Source organism: Glycine soja, mitochondrion (genome assembly GCF_004193775.1).
Source record: "Glycine soja mitochondrion, complete genome".
Classification (NCBI taxonomy): domain Eukaryota; kingdom Viridiplantae; phylum Streptophyta; class Magnoliopsida; order Fabales; family Fabaceae; genus Glycine; species Glycine soja.
Window position 1 is genome coordinate 15,001 of NC_039768.1, and position 21,657 is coordinate 36,657.

Consider the following 21,657-nt stretch of genomic DNA (forward strand, 5'->3'; position numbering starts at 1 on the left):
TAAACCAAAGCTAAGCTTGTAGGCTCGTAGAGAAAGCTATTGTGCAGGTATACCCACAATACATGTTCCTGAACAGTCTCGTTCGAACATCTGATTCACCTTAGGGCGGACACTTCACTTCAAGCTTAAACCTCCGTCTATGATCGGCTTGCTTTCTCGGTATCGTGAGTCTAAACTCTTTAAGCCGGCTAACTAATAGATAGAGATATAGCTCAGTAAACACGGGAATCACTATCGCCTTCGGCTTAAACACGGCTACGCTTCGCTCTTTTTAACTATCGCTAGTCTGTAGTCTGTGAAAGAAGATTGCAATTTCTGGTCACTTTCAGTCTAACCCGGATTTACTTAGTTAGTTGGGACTTGCTTCTTAGCGTGTAGTGGATCAACCAGGCTAGCTTTCCTGTAGTAGAGCGCGGGGAGAGTGACCATCAGGGCCTTGAATAGGGTGTGCCTTTTTTTCTTTTTTAGGAGTACTCTTGAATGTACTATACAGTAGGTTCTCAGTGCCCTAAGATCCCAATCCCAGATCGAGTTCCAATCGCAGAAGTGTTCTCAAGCGAATGGCTTTTACTCAACCTCAATTCATTCAGTTAGGACCTCCCTTTATGTCATTTCTATCCTTGCCAGCGTGAGGAGTCAGATCGGATTCTAGCACTTGCATGGAATCTGGGATAGTGGCAATTGGCAGCCTCTCTTGGCATGAGCACTAGCATCTAGCTAACATCGGCTTTTTCCTCCGACTAGAAGGGGATCTTGTTCACGGCGGATTCAAGATCCTCAAATGTGGCTTTGGCTTCAGCTATCTCATTCGTTCTTTTTTATCTTTTGATTGGTAAGTAGCCCTTTTCGGGTTAGTTGAAAGACCAAGAATGGCCTCAAAGAAAGAAGACGACAGACATGCTGGGAAGGAAAAGGAAGGAGATGTGGCCTAAGTAGGTACAACAAAAGGTACTAGTATGGGCGCAATATGCGATTGGAAGCTCTTCTTTGGCAGGTTTCATGATTTGCTAATCCGATCTTGTAAGTTGGCTTATCTTAGGCCACCGACTGAGACGATGGCTTGAAACCCGGGTAGAAAGAAGACCAATCGAAAACCTTGGAAGCAACAAATCGCGGGGCGTAAGCTGTTGAATAAGCTGTGGGTCTTGAGGCAGATGTGGCATCTTCTGAACCACCGTAGTTAGGGGGAAAAAGCTCATCTTTTTTCAATGCAACCAGAGGGCTCTTAGTACGCTAACGCTACTACCTGCCCAGTTAGAGGATGTTTTTTGGTTTATGTCGGCCAAAGAAAGGGCTTCCCTATCTTCACAAAGAAGAAATTCAATAAGAGAGGATTGGATTTAAAAAGAAAAGACAAAAACCGCATTGAGTGGGGCCTGCCCTAAAATGGCCCTTACAGAGCTTCTCTATCAAGAGCTGCTAGTTGGTGGTTGAGGAGTAATAGGTTCCGCATAAGCTACATTTCGTGGGGGAGGCACCTATCCAGTACTTCCGAACTCGTCTTTCATCTACAGACATTGGGTCGCTAAAGCCAATAGTTCGGTGTCCGGGCAACAGCCAAGCCACTCATCTTTGGTTGCAGCTTCGGCGGAAGCCTATGCTTTCAGTTCAGTTCCATTCCTTGGTTCTCCGGTTGATTGCCCTGCCCGCGTCACACCTTAAAAAGCTTTGGAACGGCAGTTTCACTTACTTCTCACGGACATTGGACCTTCTTCAAACTGGCCTTTGAACTTTAGCAAAGAGTCTATTGGATAGAACGGGGAGCTATTTGCTAATCGAGGGCTTCACTTCCCTGCTCTGGTTCAAGACTAGCTAGGTATCCTCCTCAGTATCGTTACCACGCTAGCTTGAATAGTCTCAGAGCTTGGCTACGATTGCCTCGAAGGAATGCAGAGCTGTCTTATAGTAGCGAGCACCCCCCTTATGAACCTTAAACCAGAGGACAGAAAGAAAGCAAAAGGAGAAGGAAGAGAAGGGACTAATAGATTGATGTTATCCTACTAGCAGTGACTAGAAGGAAGGGAGCCAAGTCACTAACTAGAGGAAGGGTCTACGATTGCCGGGTCGTGTTCGTGAACCTATAAAGAACTTAAAAAATTGCTTACACTCCTCGGAAATTACTGAAAGACTGGCCTACGACCCCTCACTGAAAAAGGTCTCTCTCTGCTTAAAAAAGGAATTAATTTCAGAAAAGTCTTTGGGCGTACTTTGACGAGGGGTGACAACTCCTTCTTTCTATTCTATATAAGTGCCAATAGCCAAAAAAAGAAAAAAATCTTACTATTTATTAAAATAGAGGGATTCTTAGTCTAGTCTAGCGCGTAGTTTAAAAGAATTAAATTAAGAGAATCAGCGATCTATGCCTTACGAACGTCAACCACCTCTTTAAGGTCTTAAGTAGTTAGGGGGCGCGGAGCCACTGTTATCCCCTCTTAGCGAGTATGGTACCCACTCCTCTTATTGGCTGGGGATGTACACAGCAGTCGAAGCAACGTATAAGAAGCGTCGATCGCGATACGCCTTCGATCACCCGGATAGATTGAGTCAAGTAATGGCATCTTTGTTCGCTGTCCACTGGCGGTTTCGTATATAAGAAAAAGGCTTTCATTTAGGAGCGCTATTTTCATCCAACTAGAGATTTCGTAAGAGAAGCAATGCCCAAAAGTACAAGAAATGTCTTTCTTGGTCAACAACCAACCACAACTCAATCGAATGAATTCTTCAAGACTCCGGACTCTCTTTCTGTTCGGAGGGAATCATTCTTTCTCAATCAATCATGCCTCAACTGGATAAATATTTCTTTTTGATACTCGTGATTTTTTGACTATTTATATCGTATAAAGGATGACCTAAGCCAATTTATCAGTGCATGGCTAACCAGTAGGGATTATTTAAATCGAACCTTAGAGCGTTATGATAACTTGGGGGTAATATATACCTTCGAGCGAACTTGGATCTTTAGTTATAGCGTCCGCCCCCTGCAAGATGAAAAGGGGCGTGTTATAATAATATAATAACTAAAGGTAAAGCAGAAGAAAAGCAGAAAAATGAACCCCAAAAACAAGGGGAGGGGGATTCATTTGTTAATTAAATCGGTTGATATGGTTTCTAGGGTAAGGTCCGTTTTTATGGAATGACGACTCGCGCTTTTTTCATTCTCTTTTTTTTTCGGTATGCCGCTCCGCCAGCAAGGAGCGAAAGAACCAAGTGGTTTGTGGTAATGTCAGAATTTGCACCTATTTGTCTCTCATTCGTGATCAGTCTGCTAGTTTCTTTGATCTTCCTCGGTCTTCTTTTTGTTAATCCATCACAAACTACACGAAAGTTGCCCCCTTATTTTCTCTTTGTTTTTCTTATGGCTCTCGCCTGTAGCATTCCGATTGCCTTTTGTGCCAGGGCCGACGACGGTGCCGTACCTTCCCCTTCGGATTTATTAACGTATACATCCGACATGCTCGAAGACTCGGCAAGTTCCGGGCGTAGTAGTAGTACCTCAGCGGTCAATCAACCGCTTCCGGGGGAACAAGCTATGCCTCCCGCTCTTCCTGTTATGCAGGAAGCTGCTAATCGGGCTCTGCCCTACCCCTATCAAAATAATGAGATTATAGGGGGGGACAGTGTTGAATCCATCCAACGGAGGCTTTTGGGGAGATTCCCCTCTCCTTCAGCCCATGAGATTCAAATGGCCCGGATTGAAGCCGAAGACCTATTCGAGGTCAAGGTCGATATTTGTCAGGTCATGGCGGGCCTTCACCCAAGCGGGGATTGGATGGGACGGGGGGCTAGAGCTCTGGATAATCTTCGTACCGCCACTGGAGAGGAGTCCTTAAGTAAGCTCCTTCGAATGCGGGAGGACCTACAGACTGCGGGTTTGCAGTCCGCAACCTTCCGGCAATTGGCCGACAGAGTGGCATTCCGGGCGGATGGAGATCAACACTCTGCCACCTAGGACATGGATGAGATCGCGTGCAAGCTAAGACGCGACGCTCCCTATGATATCTTTGGTCTTTTTCCCATGCTCTCTGTTGGTCAACAACCAAGCACATCTCACTTTCGTTATTCACTACTCCGTGCAGGAAAGACTATCTTTATGGAGGGAATTTTGATTTCTCATCACTATGTTTCCACTCCATTTTCATTACGAAGATGTATCACGTCAGGATCCGTTGCTCAAACTGAATCACGCCAACGTTATGGAAGTTCCTGGATCGTGTGAAATAAGAGTAGTACCAAAGGCACCCTATGATTTCATAATAAAAAATGGAAAATTGGCTATGGAGATTCCGCGCGGTCAGAAATTCATACAGACACAAAGGGGTTCGACAGGAAAGTCGTTTCGATCCAATCCATTCTTGGGGTCAAATAAAGACAAAGGATATGTCAGTGACCTAGCACGACAAAGCACTCTCCGAGGGCATGGAATGTCTAATTTTTCGGTCAGAATCTCGACAGTAATGTCTCTGTTAGATTCTCCGGTCGAAATACGGGAAAACTCCATTCAATTCTCGATGGAAACGGAGTTTTGCGAATTCTCCCCGGAACTGGAAGATCATTTCGAGATCTTCGAACATATTCGAGGGTTCAATGTGACTATTGTCACTTCGGCCAACACACAAGATGAGACTTTACCACCGTGGAGCGGCTTTTTGCAAAAAGATGAGGGAGAAACTCAGTAAGAAAGAGATGTCGGATCAGCGAAATATACGAGATCACAAACGCAGATTGCTCGCGGCTAAATATGAATTGAGACGAAAGCTTTATAAAGCCTTTTGTAAAGATTCCGATCTTCCTAGTGATATGCGGGACAAACTTCGTTATAAGTTGTCCAAGTTGCCAAGAAATAGTTCCTTTGCACGAGTAAGAAACCGATGTATTTCCACGGGTCGCCCTCGTTCCGTATATGAGTTCTTTCGAATTTCTCGTATCGTTTTTCGTGGATTAGCATCTCGAGGTCCTTTGATGGGCATAAAGAAATCGTCTTGGTAGCAACCGCCAAACCAATAGAACAAGGGTTAGCTCTGCAGCTGGTCCACAAGCAAGGTAAGTAGGTCCATTACCGGCCGGCTCCGGACCGAAAAGACCTAACGGAGTAATCCCTTATCTCGGATCGGAGATGCTATGCTAACGGGGCTGGAATCGAAGTGGGGGACCTATCTACCGCCTGTGTCTATCTCCTGTCAAGTATGCTCCCCAGACATAGACTACGTACAGGGTAGTACTCTTGGATATAATATCACCGCGTGAACGTGAACATAACATTAAGTTACGAATGTAACTCCCGAGGGATCGACCACTATTCTAATCTAAATAAAGTCAGGCGGAGAACTGTTGTTCATTGGAGCGCCGGAGTGCGGAGGTTGTTCCCATCATGGAAGTCAGAGTGTGGGACTGAGCCTTCCGAATGATAAAGAAAAAAAGTGCTTAGTTTCGTTGGAAAAACCAACGCAAATAAATATCATATTTACTTTATCTCGCCCAACTTCTAAGGATAGATAGAAAAGGTTGGAGAGAGTGACTTTCTGAAAATCTCTCCTTTCTAAAGCTGCGCAAGGCGGCCCCACCCCTCTTTTCCCCCCTTTAATGAAAGACCCTCGCCCGCCCCGCTTCCTATTCATTTTTGGGTCGGGACCCGAGGGCCTTTTTTTTCTCAAGAGGTGATTTCGAGAATCAACCAACCGACAAATCCGTAGCCCAGGTGACTCACAGCCTCCCTCTCGCCCAAATAAAATGGGATGAATTAAAAAAAAGAAGCTTTTTGATTGATTCAGGGCGCAGCGAAACCAAATTCTTTCAAGGCAAAAGGGGGGCTTACTTACAATAATGGATTCTTTTTTTTAAGTAGGGCCCCAGAACGAAAAAAAGGTGGGGGAACCAGAGTTGTCACGATAGGAAAGAGAAAAAAATGAGGAACCAACGATTCTCTCTTCTTAAAGAACCTATATCCTCCACACTTAATCAACATTTGATAGATTATCCAACCCCGAGCAATCTTAGTTATTGGTGGGGCTTCGGTTCGTTAGCTGGTATTTGTTTAGTCATTCAGATAGTGACTGGCGTTTTTTTAGCTATGCATTACACACCTCATGTGGATCTAGCTTTCAACAGCGTAGAACACGTTATGAGAGATGTTGAGGGGGGCTGGTTGCTCCGTTATATGCATGCTAATGGGGCAAGTATGTTTCTCATTGTGGTTCACCTTCATATTTTTCGTGGTCTATATCATGCGAGTTATAGCAGTCCTAGGGAATTTGTTCGGTGTCTCGGAGTTGTAATCTTCCTATTAATGATTGTGACAGCTTTTACAGGATACGTACTACCTTGGGGTCAGATGAGCTTTTGGGGAGCTACAGTAATTACAAGCTTAGCTAGCGCCATACCTGTAGTAGGAGATACCATAGTGACTTGGCTTTGGGGTGGTTTCTCCGTGGACAATGCCACCTTAAATCGTTTTTTTAGTCTTCATCATTTACTCCCCTTTCTTTTAGTAGGCGCCAGTCTTCTTCATCTGGCCGCATTGCATCAATATGGATCAAATAATCCATTGGGTGTACATTCAGAGATGGATCAAATTTCTTTTTACCCTTATTTTTATGTAAAGGATCTAGTAGGTTGGGTAGCTTTTGCTATCTTTTTTTCCATTTGGATTTTTTATGCTCCTAATGTTTTGGGCCATCCCGACAATTATATACCTGCTAATCCGATGCCCACCCCGCCTCATATTGTGCCGGAATGGTATTTCCTACCGATCCATGCCATTCTTCGTAGTATACCTGACAAATCGGGAGGTGTAGCCGCAATAGCACCAGTTTTTATATGTCTGTTGGCTTTACCTTTTTTTAAAAGTATGTACGTGCGTAGTTCAAGTTTTCGCCCTATTCACCAAGGAATATTTTGGTTGCTTTTGGCGGATCGCTTACTACTAGGTTGGATCGGATGTCAACCTGTGGAGGCACCTTTTGTTACTATTGGACAAATTCCTCCTTTTGTTTTCTTCTTGTTCTTTGCCATAACGCCCATTCCGGGACGAGTTGGAAGAGGAATTCCGAATTCTTACACGGATGAGACTGATCAGTGAAAAATTCTGACACCAATCATTTACGTATTACACCAAGAATTAATTGACAAGCGCATTAGTTTTATAGTTGGCTATGTTGATATAGCTTAGAAAAGGGAAAAGAGAGTGACAGAACTGAAAAAATGACCTAAACACCCTTAATAATCCATAGGGAATAAATAGGGACGTTAGTCCCCTCTCCATGAAACAATACAATCCGTTTGCCTGTCTTGGTTGATTTCGCATATCTCTTTCTTGTTCTTCGGCAAGCTGCTCTTGCTCAAGTGGAATCAGTTGCAGTTGGCATATATAAATAAGTAGAAGATCCTGTCTTCTTTTATTTAGGAATTTAAAGAGAGGAATCCACTGGCCTTAGCTCATCTAGCCGTAGCTCATTGGGCAGATTGCTTTGAATAGCAAAATAGTAAAGATCAGAGTCGACATTCTTTCACAAAACCCATGAAAAAAAAAACAGATAACAGCACTTTAAAACAGAGCAATTCAATAAATATCAAATAATCAACATATTCCATTGCAAAAAAACACTATGAGCTTCATACTCGAATCCCTCACCATCCGTTAACAATCGCAGCTTCTTCAACTGGAGCTATTCTTGTGACAACTGAAGGAAATTCGAGTCAGGCCTTTTAAGCCCCGGAAAGACCACTCTCTTCCTTTAATACATTTGTAAATTGCCCTTGATAATGAAAAGAGCGGATTCAATAGCATCGGCGAGAGAGAGAATTCCTATTGAGTTAGCTTTCCTGGGGAAGAGGATATTTTCTTCTAAAAAGGCTATACCACGACCACCAAAGCCAGAAGAGAAGACATCATTCAAAAAAAAGGTCGAAGGACGAAGAAGAGCTCCAAGCAAGAGAGATTCTTCTCTAAAAGCAGCTACCAGGTGAGAATAAACAACTACCATTTAAGCAGCTGACAGCTACACGGATTCACCACTACTTATGACTTCTTACTCCTGCTCCTAGACAAACTAAGAAGCAAGGAAAGAGGAACTATATAAGATATCAGATCTGTTATCCGCTACAACTCTAACTCCTAACTCAGGAACTACCTAGCTACCTTAATTAATTAACGTAAATCCGAGATTGGATTGAGATAGGCCAAGCCTGGATTGAATGCATCTCTCCTGTAATGGGTTCACTCGATACAAGGGGTCTAAGACCGCACGGGAATGCATCCAGTCAATTCAGGATCATCAACATTTCTTAGACCTTGATCTTAAAGCGGTGACTTCAGCGACTTGCTCTCATTCTTTTCTCAAACAAAGGACTTCGCTGACTGGTCGCACTCATGCTAGTTTAGTTCCTCCCTTGATCGCCCGTCTGTAATCTGTAATAGGGCACTCTGGGAAGATTCTCTGCTTTTTCTCTTCCAACAAGGGATCCTGTTCATCCACTCAAGCGCATTGGATCGTTGGTTAGCGTGGGTGGGCATCTCACTCCCTCAAGTATTTACAATGTCACATTGGGCTTTGGCCGAGTGAACCCCTTTTGATAGACGAGCTTAAGCTAGGTTCAGAATAGATAGATGGGTGTGTAGAATGTGATACGATGCATAGCCCTTTCATCAGTATGGGGCTGATTGAAGCTAGTAGGAGGGGCCCTTCTTAAAGCCCTAGTTTCAGGGTGTAAGGGAGAGAGGAATGAACCATCTAAGATGTTAGCTCCCTAGCGAATGTCTTCACCATTCTTAGCTCTTTTCTTGTTTGTGGTTCTCCGGCAGAGAGTCGAAGGTGGAAAGGCAAGGATGATACGATTATCATCAAATCAAAGGTGGAAGGAGATTCTCACTTCTTTTGCGAAAGACCATTCCCTTAAATGAAAAGCACATAAGCTCGCTCTACTACTTCGAATACGAGAAAGAGAATATAAGACAAAGAGATTCTTTACGGATTGGAATGCTAACGATTGATTCCCTTTTGGGCTCTTACACAGAAATGAAAGACTGAAAAGAGGAAGAGAAAGCAACTCTGACTCTGAAAGTAACCAACTTTCTAGAATAACTTCAATCAATAAGTAATCCAATTACTTGCTTCGGAAGGAGGTGCACGGGCTAAGGGAAAAGCCAATGCCCCGGATACGACCGGAATTTACTTGGACTACTTCCAAGGTTTAACATAACGACTTCGACTTCCAATCCTTAAAAAAGAAAGAAGGGCAGACTGCCTACTTCAGCTACAATCAAAACAACCTTCACCCACAAAGAAAAGCACTTACTTACCAAGCCAGGAAGAAAGAAAATCTTGACTGCTGGCATTCATTCCAAGTCTTGGAAATCGCCCGGGTTTAGTCATTGCTCTTCATTCGCCTAGTTGTCCCTGAAGGGAATGTGTAAGCGAAGCGTCCCCACCCCTTGCCTTTGACTCCCTTCCCCTATCTATTGAGCTACCTTTTGTTCAATTGGATACTCCTACTCTGTTGAAGCCTGCCATGGAAGGGAAAGCTTTTTAAATAGACAGCATAAAGGCATTGATGAGCTAAAGGAGCAAGCAGAACGGGAAGAACTTTCCTTCGCTCCCAACTCTTAGAGAAAGTCAACCAATGCCTTAGCCCTGCCTTAAAGCTTAAAGAGAGAAGCCCGGTAAAGCCTAATCCAAGAATGCTGAAATAAGTTTCAGCAGCACGCACCTTCCACCCCGAGTGGACAGCTTAACCCCTGTTATCATGAGAAACCGCGTTCCCACCAATCATGGTAAGATGTGACGTTCTGGACCGGGCATGAGAGGATGCGGCGAAGGCATGTAGCGGCATACGTAGGGAATGGAAGCACCTTAGTCGGGGTATAAGAGTCCCGTCCCTTACCGCTCCGCGGGGGTGCTACGAGCCTCGCTTTCCATGCTGCTTTCCTAGTTCGTTCGCTTCCATGCCATTTCTATCCGCATTAATAGTTTCAGTTTGATCTCGTTCCGCAAGAGGCGTGCAAACATGCGCATGCTGAAGGTTCGGGCGCAACCCTTCTCTACCGCATTTATGGCCCAAAGCCAATACAAAGGATTTCGGTTCCATCTTGCTCGAATCTTACTGTACCCCAGAGGAAAAGGGGATTTTGTGCTGTGAAGGTGGGATCGGTACACACGGATAAGGACTATCATGAGGCTCTATGTACTTCATTCCGTTTACCCCGCCTTCCTAATTTGACATTTCCCATTTTCCATGGAATAAGTAGGATTCAGGTGATAACGGGGATAACCATTGCTGTGGGTGAGGGATAGATCCAAAATTGGCTACTCTAGGTTTAGGTGATCCTTCCAAATCATAAGCCTTCTCCAGTGCCTGGGTGGGTGCGCGAAATCATCGATTCTAAGTGCTAATAATATAATAGGGATTCCCCTACCCTTAAATCAGTAGGGCAAGTCAATTTGACCTTCCCCGCTGGAGGATTCTGTAACCACTAGAATCTTTCGAGGGCTTGGTTTGGAGATAGCTGCAGGTTCTGAAATGCAGACTCCTCACTACGGGGTCGGATGAAGGGATTCGAAAGACAGCATGGATCGGGGAGAGGGTAAATTTGTCTATTGATCGAGAAAGCTTGGGCGGACCCCCAACCATTAGCACATTCTAAGATTCAGATGACTAATTGGCTGGAGTTGCAGAGGGAGAAAGGTGAATCCGCTCATGATGCGTGGAAAGTAGGGGAAGAGTCTGATTCAAAACCGTCTGCGATAGATCACGTCGAACTGAAGCACTTAAGAAAGAAGCTGAGAACTTTTGGTTGATTTGATGCTCATTCTGACACGGTTCATATAAAGTCACAGCACAGACATAACCTGGTTGCTGCTACTAGTCAGGCTCATCAAATGCAAACATGGCTCTTGTTGGCCTTGGCCCGGCCGTCAACTGCTTCAACTGCAGATGCGGCTGACCTAGATCTAGATGTCCCATCAATAGCGAAGGAAGTGGCTGAACTCGTTCTTTGGGACTTGGACTCTGACTTTCCGTACTCGTCCCTGAACCCAATAGGGAATCCGTCCCTTTCAGCCCCTGAACCTAATGAATCTGTTTGGTACGCTGAGGCTTCTCCTTCCCCTGAGGCCGTAAACAGACACTGAAGACAAGAAAGGTTGGGACAAAGACCTCTCTTTCAAATCTCGTAGGAAGTAGAAAGAAAGGAAGTCGCTTGTGCTTGGCGTGCTCTAAGCTCCGAAGCTGATGTTCGATTGAATTAACCTCAACAACTCGTGAAATTTAACTAATGGCCGAAGTCCTTCTTCGCGCACAGCCAGACCTTCTGCTCGATTGTTTGTTGCCTCAGTTGGGAAGAAGGCTGGAATCTCTCTCTCCCTAGCCCTAGGATAGAATGTGATCTCTTTCTCTCCACTCCCCCTCCCCGACTGGAATTGAAGTAAGGGAAGGAAGATGTGTTTATTTTATCCTAAAGAGTTAGGAAATGTGTTGTATACTGAAAGCCAGGGTATCTTACCCTAAAAGGCAGAGTTGGAATACTTTCTGGGTTCAAATCCAATAGTAGCTAGAACCAGTGAAAGGGTAGTTCACCAGACCCGCTCACGATAATGCGAATGAAACGGCAGATAAGCCTATTACTGGTTACGGCGAGAAGATCCTAACAAACGGCCGGTTTACATTTACAACAGAAAAAGAAAAGATAAGGCAATTAAGGGATGAAAGATAGCGGCAGACTAAGGAGTAAAGACTGACTCTTTCTCTTCTATTCTATGGAACACATTTAAAGACTGACCTACTAGAGGGAAGAATTACTCCTATTGACCGAAGGCTAAAGGACTCCTATTCTTTTTTCACAATCGCCGATCAGATGTTAGGAATCGATTGCAGCGAGAAGCCTCTCTTGGCCAAGAAGCAAGAGTTCCGGTGCGGGAGTCAGATTCTTATCCAATCTGTCTATTAGTGGAATCCCAAAAAAGAAATATGAATCTCGTGTAAATGAAGGGAAATTTTATGGCTTAAAGGAGCTTTTAAGCCACTCTTCTAATTCCTCATGGGTTATTTCCGATCGGATCCTGCCAGTGGAGCGTTTTCTCGGTCTTTTTGGATGAAAGTTCATTTTAGCCCTAAACTGGCATCAAAATGTGACAGTTGATCATTTTCCCCGTCTTTTTCGTCATCGACCCATTTTCACTCATAAAGCGACTTCAAATCGACCAACTTCCACGAAAGACCGTGTTTTTTCCGCATGAAAGAGCATGTTTTTTGTCATCCAGAGAGCTTGTCCGCGAACAGATAACTTGCTTGCTAGCTGTCCTAGCTGCTTGAAAGGATTGTGTATACATAGGGATGTCGCGTATACGCTGTGAGAGTGGATCTCTAGAGTCTTTCGCAGTGGCATCTAAAGCCTAAACTAAACCGTCACTCCGCTCGGCTAAGAAGAGAGGGAGTGGACAAAGCCCTTTATCAAATCAATAAGAAGGGAGGGGCAATCTTATCTTATTGACGAGACTGCTAAAAAGAGGTGCGCCATAACGAGTCCTCTCTTGCGGGAGAGATAGGCAGAGGAGGTCTTTCGACGAGATCCTGATGTTGTCACACGAATGACTCAAGAAGAAGAAGCTGTCATCACTCTACGACTTTCTGTTCAGCACGCTAGCTTGGCTGAAAGGGCCTTGCCACTGGACTTCTTTGATCGGCGTACCGGTATTGACCTTTTGCTTGGCACTCTTCATCGCTAAACCCTTGAGCCCCGAGGGCAACCCTAGCCATATGATCCCCTTTCCTAACTTTTTCGTCGACTTAAGCCTTACTTCCCAATGACAAAATAGATATCTTGTCCTGCAGAGATTGGCTCTATTATATAAGTGGTGAATAGATCAAAGCCCTTTTTCATGCACGAGCATCCATCGCAGACTGGCCTCTTAAACAAAGAAGGAAGAAAGTCTTGTACGCATTTGAGAATTGTCTTTTTCCTTTTGCTAACTCATTTGTAAGTGCTAGTTTCAGGTTCCACCTAACCCATAATCAAATAGAATTCAATCGCTTGCCCTGGGCTGAGGGCTCTATCCAATAGATTTAAAGTGGGGATCAAGCCCCGCTCTATTGGTTACTAGGCCGGTCCACTTTTCGGTTTTTTCTAATCACAATGGTGTAAAGAGGGCTCTTCCTCCCGACGAAGATAGGTCTTCCCGAAGGCGGCTGGGCTTAATCTTTTTGTTCTGTTTTCTTCTCTTAGTCTGGTGAATTCATTTATTATTGGTACTCGTTGAAGAATCTAGTGCTTGCATCCGCTCAAAAGCTCTATCAACGGAATTAATTAAATAAAGAAAAAAGGGCATCCAACTTTTGACTTTACCGCTACATCAGCAGGAGAAGAAAACTCTGCAAAGGAGATTCCTATCCTTTCTCTAGTTGAAGACTAATCTGGATATTCCCGAAGATGCTTGACTTCGAGTTCTTGGAGTGACAGCTTTGTAAACAAGGGTCCCTTACTCTATAACTTTTCAACTTCATTGATCTGAAAGAAGTGACAGAATAAAGCTACGGGCATATACCCCCGCCCCGGGGGAACAAGTGCCACCTCAACAGCTATATTCTAAATCGTTAAGCCTCGCAACCCTTTCCTTTGTATCGGACCTTTCCCGCTTTCCTTCCTTGGCTAGTTAAAAAATTGGGTATATCTACTTCTCTTATTCCCAAATGTTAGCGACTCAGGTCTGGTCCCTGTCCCAGAGGCCCCACTGCTTTCGAGCGTTCCCACGTCGGGCTGCATGAAGAATTCATTATTGCCTATTAGATCTGATGCGATCTTGACAGTTGTGCCATACTCCTATGGTGTCCTTGATGTATTTAACTACCTCTGGCTTAAAGATTTGATGATAATACCCTAAGACCAGCATAAGGCTTGGCATTAGAGCGTACCATATTTGAAAGCCTAAGCAGATGGCATAATTCAGGGCGTTCGTCTTTGAACAAACTGCGTCAATGTAGTGAGATATCCACCCGGACTGAGTACATATTAAATAGGTAATTGTTAATGCTTCGGAAGACCTGGTGTTGACTTCGTTTATTTGATGGTCTTTCTATTCCCCTAGCGTCTTCTTTCCATATGGGTAGCATAATATTCCTAGTTAATAGTTTTTCATAAAGACCATCAACATATTTAGTAGCTAAAATCCTATTCAAGATGGGCAGTGTCTTCCTAATGATGATATTACGCTTATTTATCGATACTGCGGAGAAAGCGAGATAATAGACTGAGACGTACCTCAAGAAGGTAGGAAACTCAAGAAGAATGGGCGACCTTTGGAAGTTGTGTTTAGAATACCAGTATCGCACTTGTAAGATTTTATACTGACTCATATATTTCATTAGTATAGAACTGCTTTCTTGACCCTGGGTGTGCGATGCCGATATTGTTAATAAATGATGCCATTCTTTTTAAAGAGTAGGAATTATGCTGTTTTTCTGTAAGAATAGGATGTTATAATATCGTACTGGGCGAGATAGTCTGAAGACGTTTTAAAGCTAGCCATGAACTCGGCTATATCCTCCTTCTGCTCCTTCATCGCTGCAGTTCTCTCTTTCGGCCCCTCCCTCAAAGAGCAAAGAGCTAACAGCTAGCAGCAGGACTAAGAGAGCAGATAATAAAGAGCTTAGGGAGGGTAACTCAGACATAATAGTTGACTTAACTTATAAGGAAGACCGCGTGGCTAGCTCGCCCAAAATCAATAAGGCAGAAATTTATTTCTATACTGTCTATCCGCTCTCAATCTCTCATCCCTGGATTCCTTGCCAACCAGAATTCATTCACCTTCTTTTGAGGAGCGCTTCAATTAACCGAGATGAAGAAGCTGAAACTACTTGACCGTCAGGTAAGGGGTATCGATAAAGATTCCTCACTTTAGACTTTAGGAAGGAATGCAAGACTGAGGATTGGCATTTAGTTTTCTTGATCAGGACTAGAAATATACTCTTTCTGGCCTTGCCTTCCCCTATTAGATTATGGCCCGATCTCTCCCAGGATCAAGAGAAAGCTCTTCGCCTTCCCCTTATTGATATTGATTAGGGTAGGGCTAGATGACAGAAAGGAGCCAGAAGGAGCAAGCTTCGTCTATGCGGACTGACCCGATTCAATCCCCTTTTTTTGGTCTCCCATGGACATAAGCAAATTCTCCTCCTTCCGAACCGGTAAAGATTGAATCAGTGAAGCAAGAGAGCCCGGAAGTCCCTCCTTACCTGAGACAGGTGTCTCATGACATGAGAGTGACTGACTCACAAGAGAATGAGTCTTACGACGAATAGGCTCTTTGATGGGGCATTACTGGGTCACTATAAATATCATACATAAGAGAATAAAAAGGGTAAGTAAAAGAAAGGCATTGCGTCCTTCTCTTTTCCAGTACAAGAGTTCCTATTTTGTGCCCGAGACGAAGGATGGATTGCCCTACTATCGGCAAGAGTTGACTTACTTCCAGGAACTCCTGCAACGTTCTGCGCCTTTTTCTTTTTGTTTTGAATGAAGCGCCTAGCTTTGACGCTTTCTTCTTACCCACGCGAGATTGTTACCCAGGTGAGAGCTCCGCGTCCGTCTTGGACTTAGTATATACCTAAGTCTTTCAAAGGAATTGCCCAGGCCTAATAAACTTTTATTTTGAATCAAGAACCTCTTCCAATTTCAAAGAGAAAGAAGAAAAGGTCTTCAGGCAATAAATATAAGGCATACTACTAATTAATCGATTCTTTGGCCATTCGTGATCGAATACAACCTAGGAAGAGTTGTACGCCTACATAACCTATGTTACATACCAAGGGAAGAAGGTATCAGATCACTGTAGTTCTTTACCCCAAACCAGTTCCTTGACTTTGAATGAATGAAAGCTAGTAATCTGGTCGAAAGGAGCCCTCTTTCCCCCTATCGCTAGGGGCCTCGCTCCGGAACCTGTGAGTCTAGCTTCACGCTCGATACAGGAAAGAGAAGAGAGAAGCAGAGGATGTTCTTAATCTCAAAGAAGCCATTCGTCAACCTACAACTGACTGACTACTATCTTCTTATCAGACATACTGGGAGAGAGATGGGAGGCTCTATTCAACCATTCTATCAAAGACTGGCTACCATATAATATAAGATAAGAAGAGACTGATTTGCACTGGTATAAAAGAGTAGACCTTTAGGAGAGGAAGGACTAGCCCAGAACCTATTATTGACCTGGCCGAACCCTAACTACCATCAAAAGGAAGTAAGATGTCCGCCTTTTTAAGCAGCTCTTTCGAGACAAGTCTCAGATCTTTAAAGGAATTACACTTGAACTACTAGCCCTGGGACGGGGGGATAAATTACCATCTCCCTTACCGGACAGAAAGGAGGGCATGTGAGGTCTTTGAGCAGGGAAAGGTGGGAACGTTAGAAGACTAGCATAGGCTCCCCCCAACCTTAGATCTAAGGTGGAATTAACCAATAGATATTCGGGAAAGTAGAAATGGAAGCACAGAAGAAAGAAGCGGTAGCAACCATTGACTACTCGGGCCCGGCCTTGCTGCCAGAAAAGGGACATGCTTACTTCATCTTTACTGAATGCATCAACCTCTTGGGGAGATATTTATTGGAAAGAATTCAGCATCTACTTCACTGTATGCTATCTGGGTCAGTTGGGATTGGGATTCTTAGTGCTTTTCTATTTGATTTTCCTTCTCATCTCCCTTTCGCTCTTTCTGGTGATTGGATTGGCTAATGGATCTAAACTCTCTCTTTGTCGATGCTCGTGCAGCGGAAGGACTGCTTCCTTCTTTTCTTCGCTCCGAACCTTGCCTTGCTAACGTTTGGTAGCCCTTATTCAGGTTATTAAGCCTCTCTCTAAGTGCATTTCTGATTCAATCTATTCGATTCCTATTCTCACCCTCGAGTCAGGAGTTGTTGCCCTAATGTAACTTCCTTTTCCTTCGCTAGCCTTGGGGCTTAGTTACTTAATTAAGAGTTATCCCCCCCCCTAGCCTATGAAAGCATTCCAATAGCTCTATGCCTACAGCGTAAATGAGTTAGGAACTAGAGTGAACACCAGGGAATTTCCTTTGATGTAGCTGGGTCACTCGGGGTCCAAATTAGAAATCTAGCTTTCATTTTTTACGCTTTCTTCTTAGTCTCGCCAGGCCAAGAATGCAATATTGATTTATTTTTAATAACTGACCTCAAAGTGCTTCTTCCGGGCCCTAACATTCCATGTTGCTAGATTCATTGATTGGATTGACCGTAGTTGCGCCCCATTCCCGGGCTTCCTCGTTTTCTAACTGTCCTAGAGGGTTGCGGCTGCTTCTCACTCATCTTACCTGCTCTTCCAGTCATGGAACCCTATGCTGCATGACCAGAAGGAGATCAATAACAGGGCCTGTCATGAAAATTAAATTTGTCCCCACAATATCAGTAATCTCCTCTGAATCAGCAATGCTGTAATCTGCATCTCCCTTAGTCTTTTCACTTCCACCTAACCTAGAACCTAGGATAGTTAGAGGTTTAGGATCAAGCCCAGCCTCAGCTATGGTCTCCCCGCAACAGTTCTCGATGAGCCGCAACCTCAGCATCAAAGAGGTTCTCACTCCCTTCCAACAAAGAAAGTTCAGCTTGATCAGAAACAGACACCCAACAAGATCACCTTGGGACTGACCAGACCGAAACGGGTCAGAAGTGGAAACTCTTTACTCGCTGGAAAGAGCGAGTAGTAACAACAGGAGCTTGGATAAAATCCTCGATGGAAACATCTGGGGATAAAGCAGTAGCGTAATACCACCTGACGTACTTGAGCCAGGCTTCAGTCCAAGATCTTAGAAGTGTCATATCCTCTAAGTACTCAAAAGTCTCAGACTTATAAGTACTCGTTGGAGGCACCACAAGATCCTTAGGTCTGAAAGCTTGTTGAAGCTTCCAGATCAATCGACCTTTTAAATAAGGGTCGACAGGACAGCACTGGCCAAGCCACAACTCGAAAGGTAGCTTAGCCTTTAACCAAATCGCCTTCAGCCGTAAGACTGTAGACGACTTAGTGTGGTTAAGTTTACAAAGAAGCCTATAACCAATACCATACAATCGACATAGAGTGGAAAACCTCTGTATCTTATAGAGATGACAAAGGGAATACATGGAGTGTATTGTATGGGAATTAGCCAGGTTTCGAATAGAAACAGGGGATAAATCCACTGTTAAATTCTTACACCTAAACTTCTTAGCAAACTCAGCGCCACCCACATCTGAGACTAAAGACTTAGGAAGTGATATAGTCACACCTAAATCCTTAAGTTAAGTGTAGATAGGTAGACTTCTGCCACCTTTGAGTCGGCGATACAAATCTAGTCACCAAGGATAGCATACTTATCAAAGCGCTTCCCCGGATATATCTTCTCCGCACACCACCAAATGGTGAGACAGTGTAAAGAGCGGCCAAGAAGCGAGATATCCAAGAGGTTGCCAGTCCACACGGGAGGACAGTTCAGTGAGCTTTATTAATAAGGAATTGGTCACGAACGATAAGAAGAATCATAATAAATAGAGTTGAATGAAATAGTCGAATGGAGACTTTTTTCCTGTTCTTCTATAGGTATTAGCATTCTTTGGTATCTGTTCTTCCTTTCTGACATTGCATTGATATAATTCTGACGTCAGCTAACTCTTCCTGTTGATGAATTAGCTAAAGATGCTTCTTCCACTTCTAACTCCTACTCGCGAAGGGAATATAAGAAAAAAGGAAGGGAATTGAATTAACAATCTACCGTCACTTAGCTTATGAACCCTATATAAATGACGAATTAAAGAATTAATATGAATTACCTGTTAGCTAGTCTTAGGAAAGTGAGATAGGCAGGAGATGCCTGGGAGGAGTCCGCTAGATCACGATAAGCTCATTAACTAAGCCTTCTATTTCTATTATAACTCTGAGATGAGAGCTAAAATGTGGGATTCATTTTCGTATGATACCCCTTTGCTAAAGACAGCTAAGGATAAGCCGGAAGCTAACAGAAGAACTCATAGCTAACAAAGCTTTCCCACAACAACAAGCAAGCGACGTCTTTCTTGACCGTTTAGTAGCTTAATCTCCCCAGGTCGGGCTTGGCATAGTTACGAGGTTCCCGGCATAGAATGGATGAGCGCTCATGAGTTCCCACTATCGAATCATCTCAGTTCCTATTCCGGGCATTGAAAGCTGAAATCAAAAGACATCAAGGCCTAAGTCAGACAATGATGATCTTCTCTTAAAATAGCAAGAATAGCTGGTGGAGGACTCTGCACCCAGTAAGGTCGACACAGTCAGTCAGGAAGATGCTTTGCCACCCAATCGGCCGAAGCATTGGCTAATCTGTTCACCCTTTATACCGACCAGCTGTGGTGGGACATCCGGAGTTGCTGCACATCACTAACAATAGGCCTCAGACTGCGATCTGTAGACGACTTTTGACTATGAAAAGCTTTCAAGACCTGAGATGAATCTGTTTTCATACATACAAACAGAAGATAGCTGTAGAGAAAAAGCCAGGTCAGAACCTTTCCTAAGTGTAAGTGCATGAGCCTCCGCCATGTCCACCGAAGAAAGAGTCATTTTCTTTTCTTTATCGCCGAGCGTCTTTCGAGTCTCATGTTGACTTTTCTCTTTCATGTGATACTTCGCCTTAAGAACTAGGGCTGAGCCCATACAACTATTATTGTTTTATACTCTGCGGGAGATTGGTATTAAACCGAAAGCCTAACCTGGACTACTAATGGCTTCTTCTCTTGTTAGAGGAAGCCCAGGTTCAAAGTCTTCTTTATGTTACACGTAGCAACTCTTCTTGTTCAATCCTTTAATCGGAACGACGAGAGAGTGACTAAGCCGAAAAGGTAGAGCGGGAACTGGGTTCATCGATGACCTCAAAACCAGTAGCAACCCTAGCTTAGCCTCTTTCTGAGCGCTGTGCTCTATCTCCTCTCTTCCCTACAGCACCCTTGCTTGAGTGCTATGCGCGCGATTGCTTCCTTATATAGCTAGCTTCTTTGTTTTCTTTTATAAGTATCTCCTTACTAGACTAGCTTCTTTGAGAGAGAAGGTTCCCCCCTTTCTTACTACAGGGAATGGGATAATGAGGAAACGAGAATAAGAAGGTTTGGTGAATAAGAAGGCAGAGGCAAGCGCAGAAGGGAAGCAAGAAGAAGGAAATATGAAAGAACCCTTCCAGTTAGATAAGCTGCTGTAGGAGCTTGCTAGGGAAAAGTCTCTCCTGGTTATGTTGCATAACTAATATCAAATTTCACAGAATCCCTTAGTTTAAGGGCAAGCTCACAATGAAAGGAAGCTAGGTCTTTAATGAGGTGATCGTAACAGATTAGTGATGAATCCAATCACGGAGCTTGAAGCCTAGATAGAAAGAAGACTTGAATGGAAAAGGGCAAGTCGTTAAACCGAAGTTCCTTCCTATGTCTCCCTCAGCGAGGGTTTGTGCGGTCTTCAAAGCGAACCCAGGGCAGGATGAAATCCTATACCTGATAGCAATCCGCCCCGATACGATAGTGACTTGATCTAATAAAGGGAGCTTTAGTTGAATCATTTCCAACCTAACCCTTTATTTCCTCGGATGAGGTCTCGCTTATTTTCTAAGATTTCCTGCTTCGAGTGAGTTCCACCCAATGGTATCCCACCAATCTCTTCCATCTTCACCCAATCCAGAAGGACTTGAACCCAATAGAGCAGAATGGCTAATTCCAGAAATCGAAATGAATAAAGTCCTGTTCTTTTACACGGTATGAACTAGAACATAGTTTGAAAGCCAATCTCGAGATCAACCTTCCACAATCCAATCTATATGCTGAGGTATCCCCGCAAGCAGTACAACTATCCTCCCGTCCTACCAATCTTCCTAGTAAGGGTCAATTCACTGGCTTGCTCTATTCCGCACTGAGGAAGCTGTGAAAGATTGAGTTGAGGCAAGCAAGTACACAAAAAGGCTATCGCTCATCCGCTGCAACTAGTGAGGGTTCGGTTGGAGCAGTTACTGTAGCATTTGCGGTTACGGGTGATTGACTCTTTCCTAATAGAAGATAGAGTCTATACTTGTTAGGGATAGGAATATCCAATCTCAGTACTTCCTCTTATATGAGCAGAAACTGCTATAGGGAAGTATTCTTCTTTGGAGCATATCCGTTGCGAATCCCTTACTCATTGGCGCAGGCTCTGAAAGAGAAGTAGAGATGCGAGTCAAGCAGGCTAGTCAAGTACTCCTGTAAGCCATAAAGCAAGGAGTGACTTACCCATGCCAGCTTTCAGTCGTCTTTCTCTGTTTACATTCTCGTCTGCTTTCTTTTATTCCCATCTCTCTTCATTCTTGACTGACTATTGTCTAAGTAGGTAATGATGTAATCCAAGGGTGTAGGATAAGGCCTGGAGTCAGCACTTTCCAGCTTTTAGAGTTTAGAGATAGAGGTCCTTAGTTAGCCTTTGTCTCATTTCCCCTTTCCTTACTGCAAGTTCGAGCCTTCCTCTTCTGCTTACTTCTAATTCCTTGCTTCTGGGTACTGACTTAAACTTAAAGGAGAATATCCCAGCCTTACTAAAAAACTTTCTTAGCTCGCGGGACTGACTTGAAGCCTTTCTCCGATTCTGCTTGAATTGAGCTCTGATGGCATGATGCTAGGTCTGTTTACAGCATTGACCGCGGTATCCTGCT

General features: G+C 43.9%; 6 protein-coding genes across 6 annotated transcripts; 4 read left to right on the forward strand and 2 right to left on the reverse strand.

The window, feature by feature from the left end:
* Positions 1-3,133: 3,133 nt before the first annotated feature.
* On the forward strand, positions 3,134-3,949 carry orf271 (hypothetical protein). Its single transcript has one exon. The coding sequence runs from the start codon at positions 3,134-3,136 to the stop codon at positions 3,947-3,949; it is 816 nt and encodes a 271-aa protein (YP_009532800.1).
* Positions 3,950-4,118: 169 nt separating this feature from the next.
* rpl5 (ribosomal protein L5) lies at positions 4,119-4,676 on the forward strand. The gene has a single exon. It carries the CDS (start codon positions 4,119-4,121, stop codon positions 4,674-4,676), a length of 558 nt encoding a protein of 185 aa, YP_009532801.1.
* Positions 4,677-4,683: 7 nt separating this feature from the next.
* On the forward strand, positions 4,684-4,986 carry rps14 (ribosomal protein S14). Its single transcript has one exon. It carries the CDS (start codon positions 4,684-4,686, stop codon positions 4,984-4,986), a length of 303 nt encoding a protein of 100 aa, YP_009532802.1.
* A 916-nt stretch (positions 4,987-5,902) lies between these two features.
* Positions 5,903-7,075, forward strand: cob (apocytochrome b). The gene has a single exon. It carries the CDS (start codon positions 5,903-5,905, stop codon positions 7,073-7,075), a length of 1,173 nt encoding a protein of 390 aa, YP_009532803.1.
* Positions 7,076-13,959: 6,884 nt separating this feature from the next.
* orf129 (hypothetical protein) lies at positions 13,960-14,349 on the reverse strand. Its single transcript has one exon. It carries the CDS (start codon positions 14,347-14,349, stop codon positions 13,960-13,962), a length of 390 nt encoding a protein of 129 aa, YP_009532804.1.
* A 3,301-nt stretch (positions 14,350-17,650) lies between these two features.
* orf152 (hypothetical protein) lies at positions 17,651-18,109 on the reverse strand. Its single transcript has one exon. It carries the CDS (start codon positions 18,107-18,109, stop codon positions 17,651-17,653), a length of 459 nt encoding a protein of 152 aa, YP_009532805.1.
* Between the last annotated feature and the right edge of the window lie 3,548 nt (positions 18,110-21,657).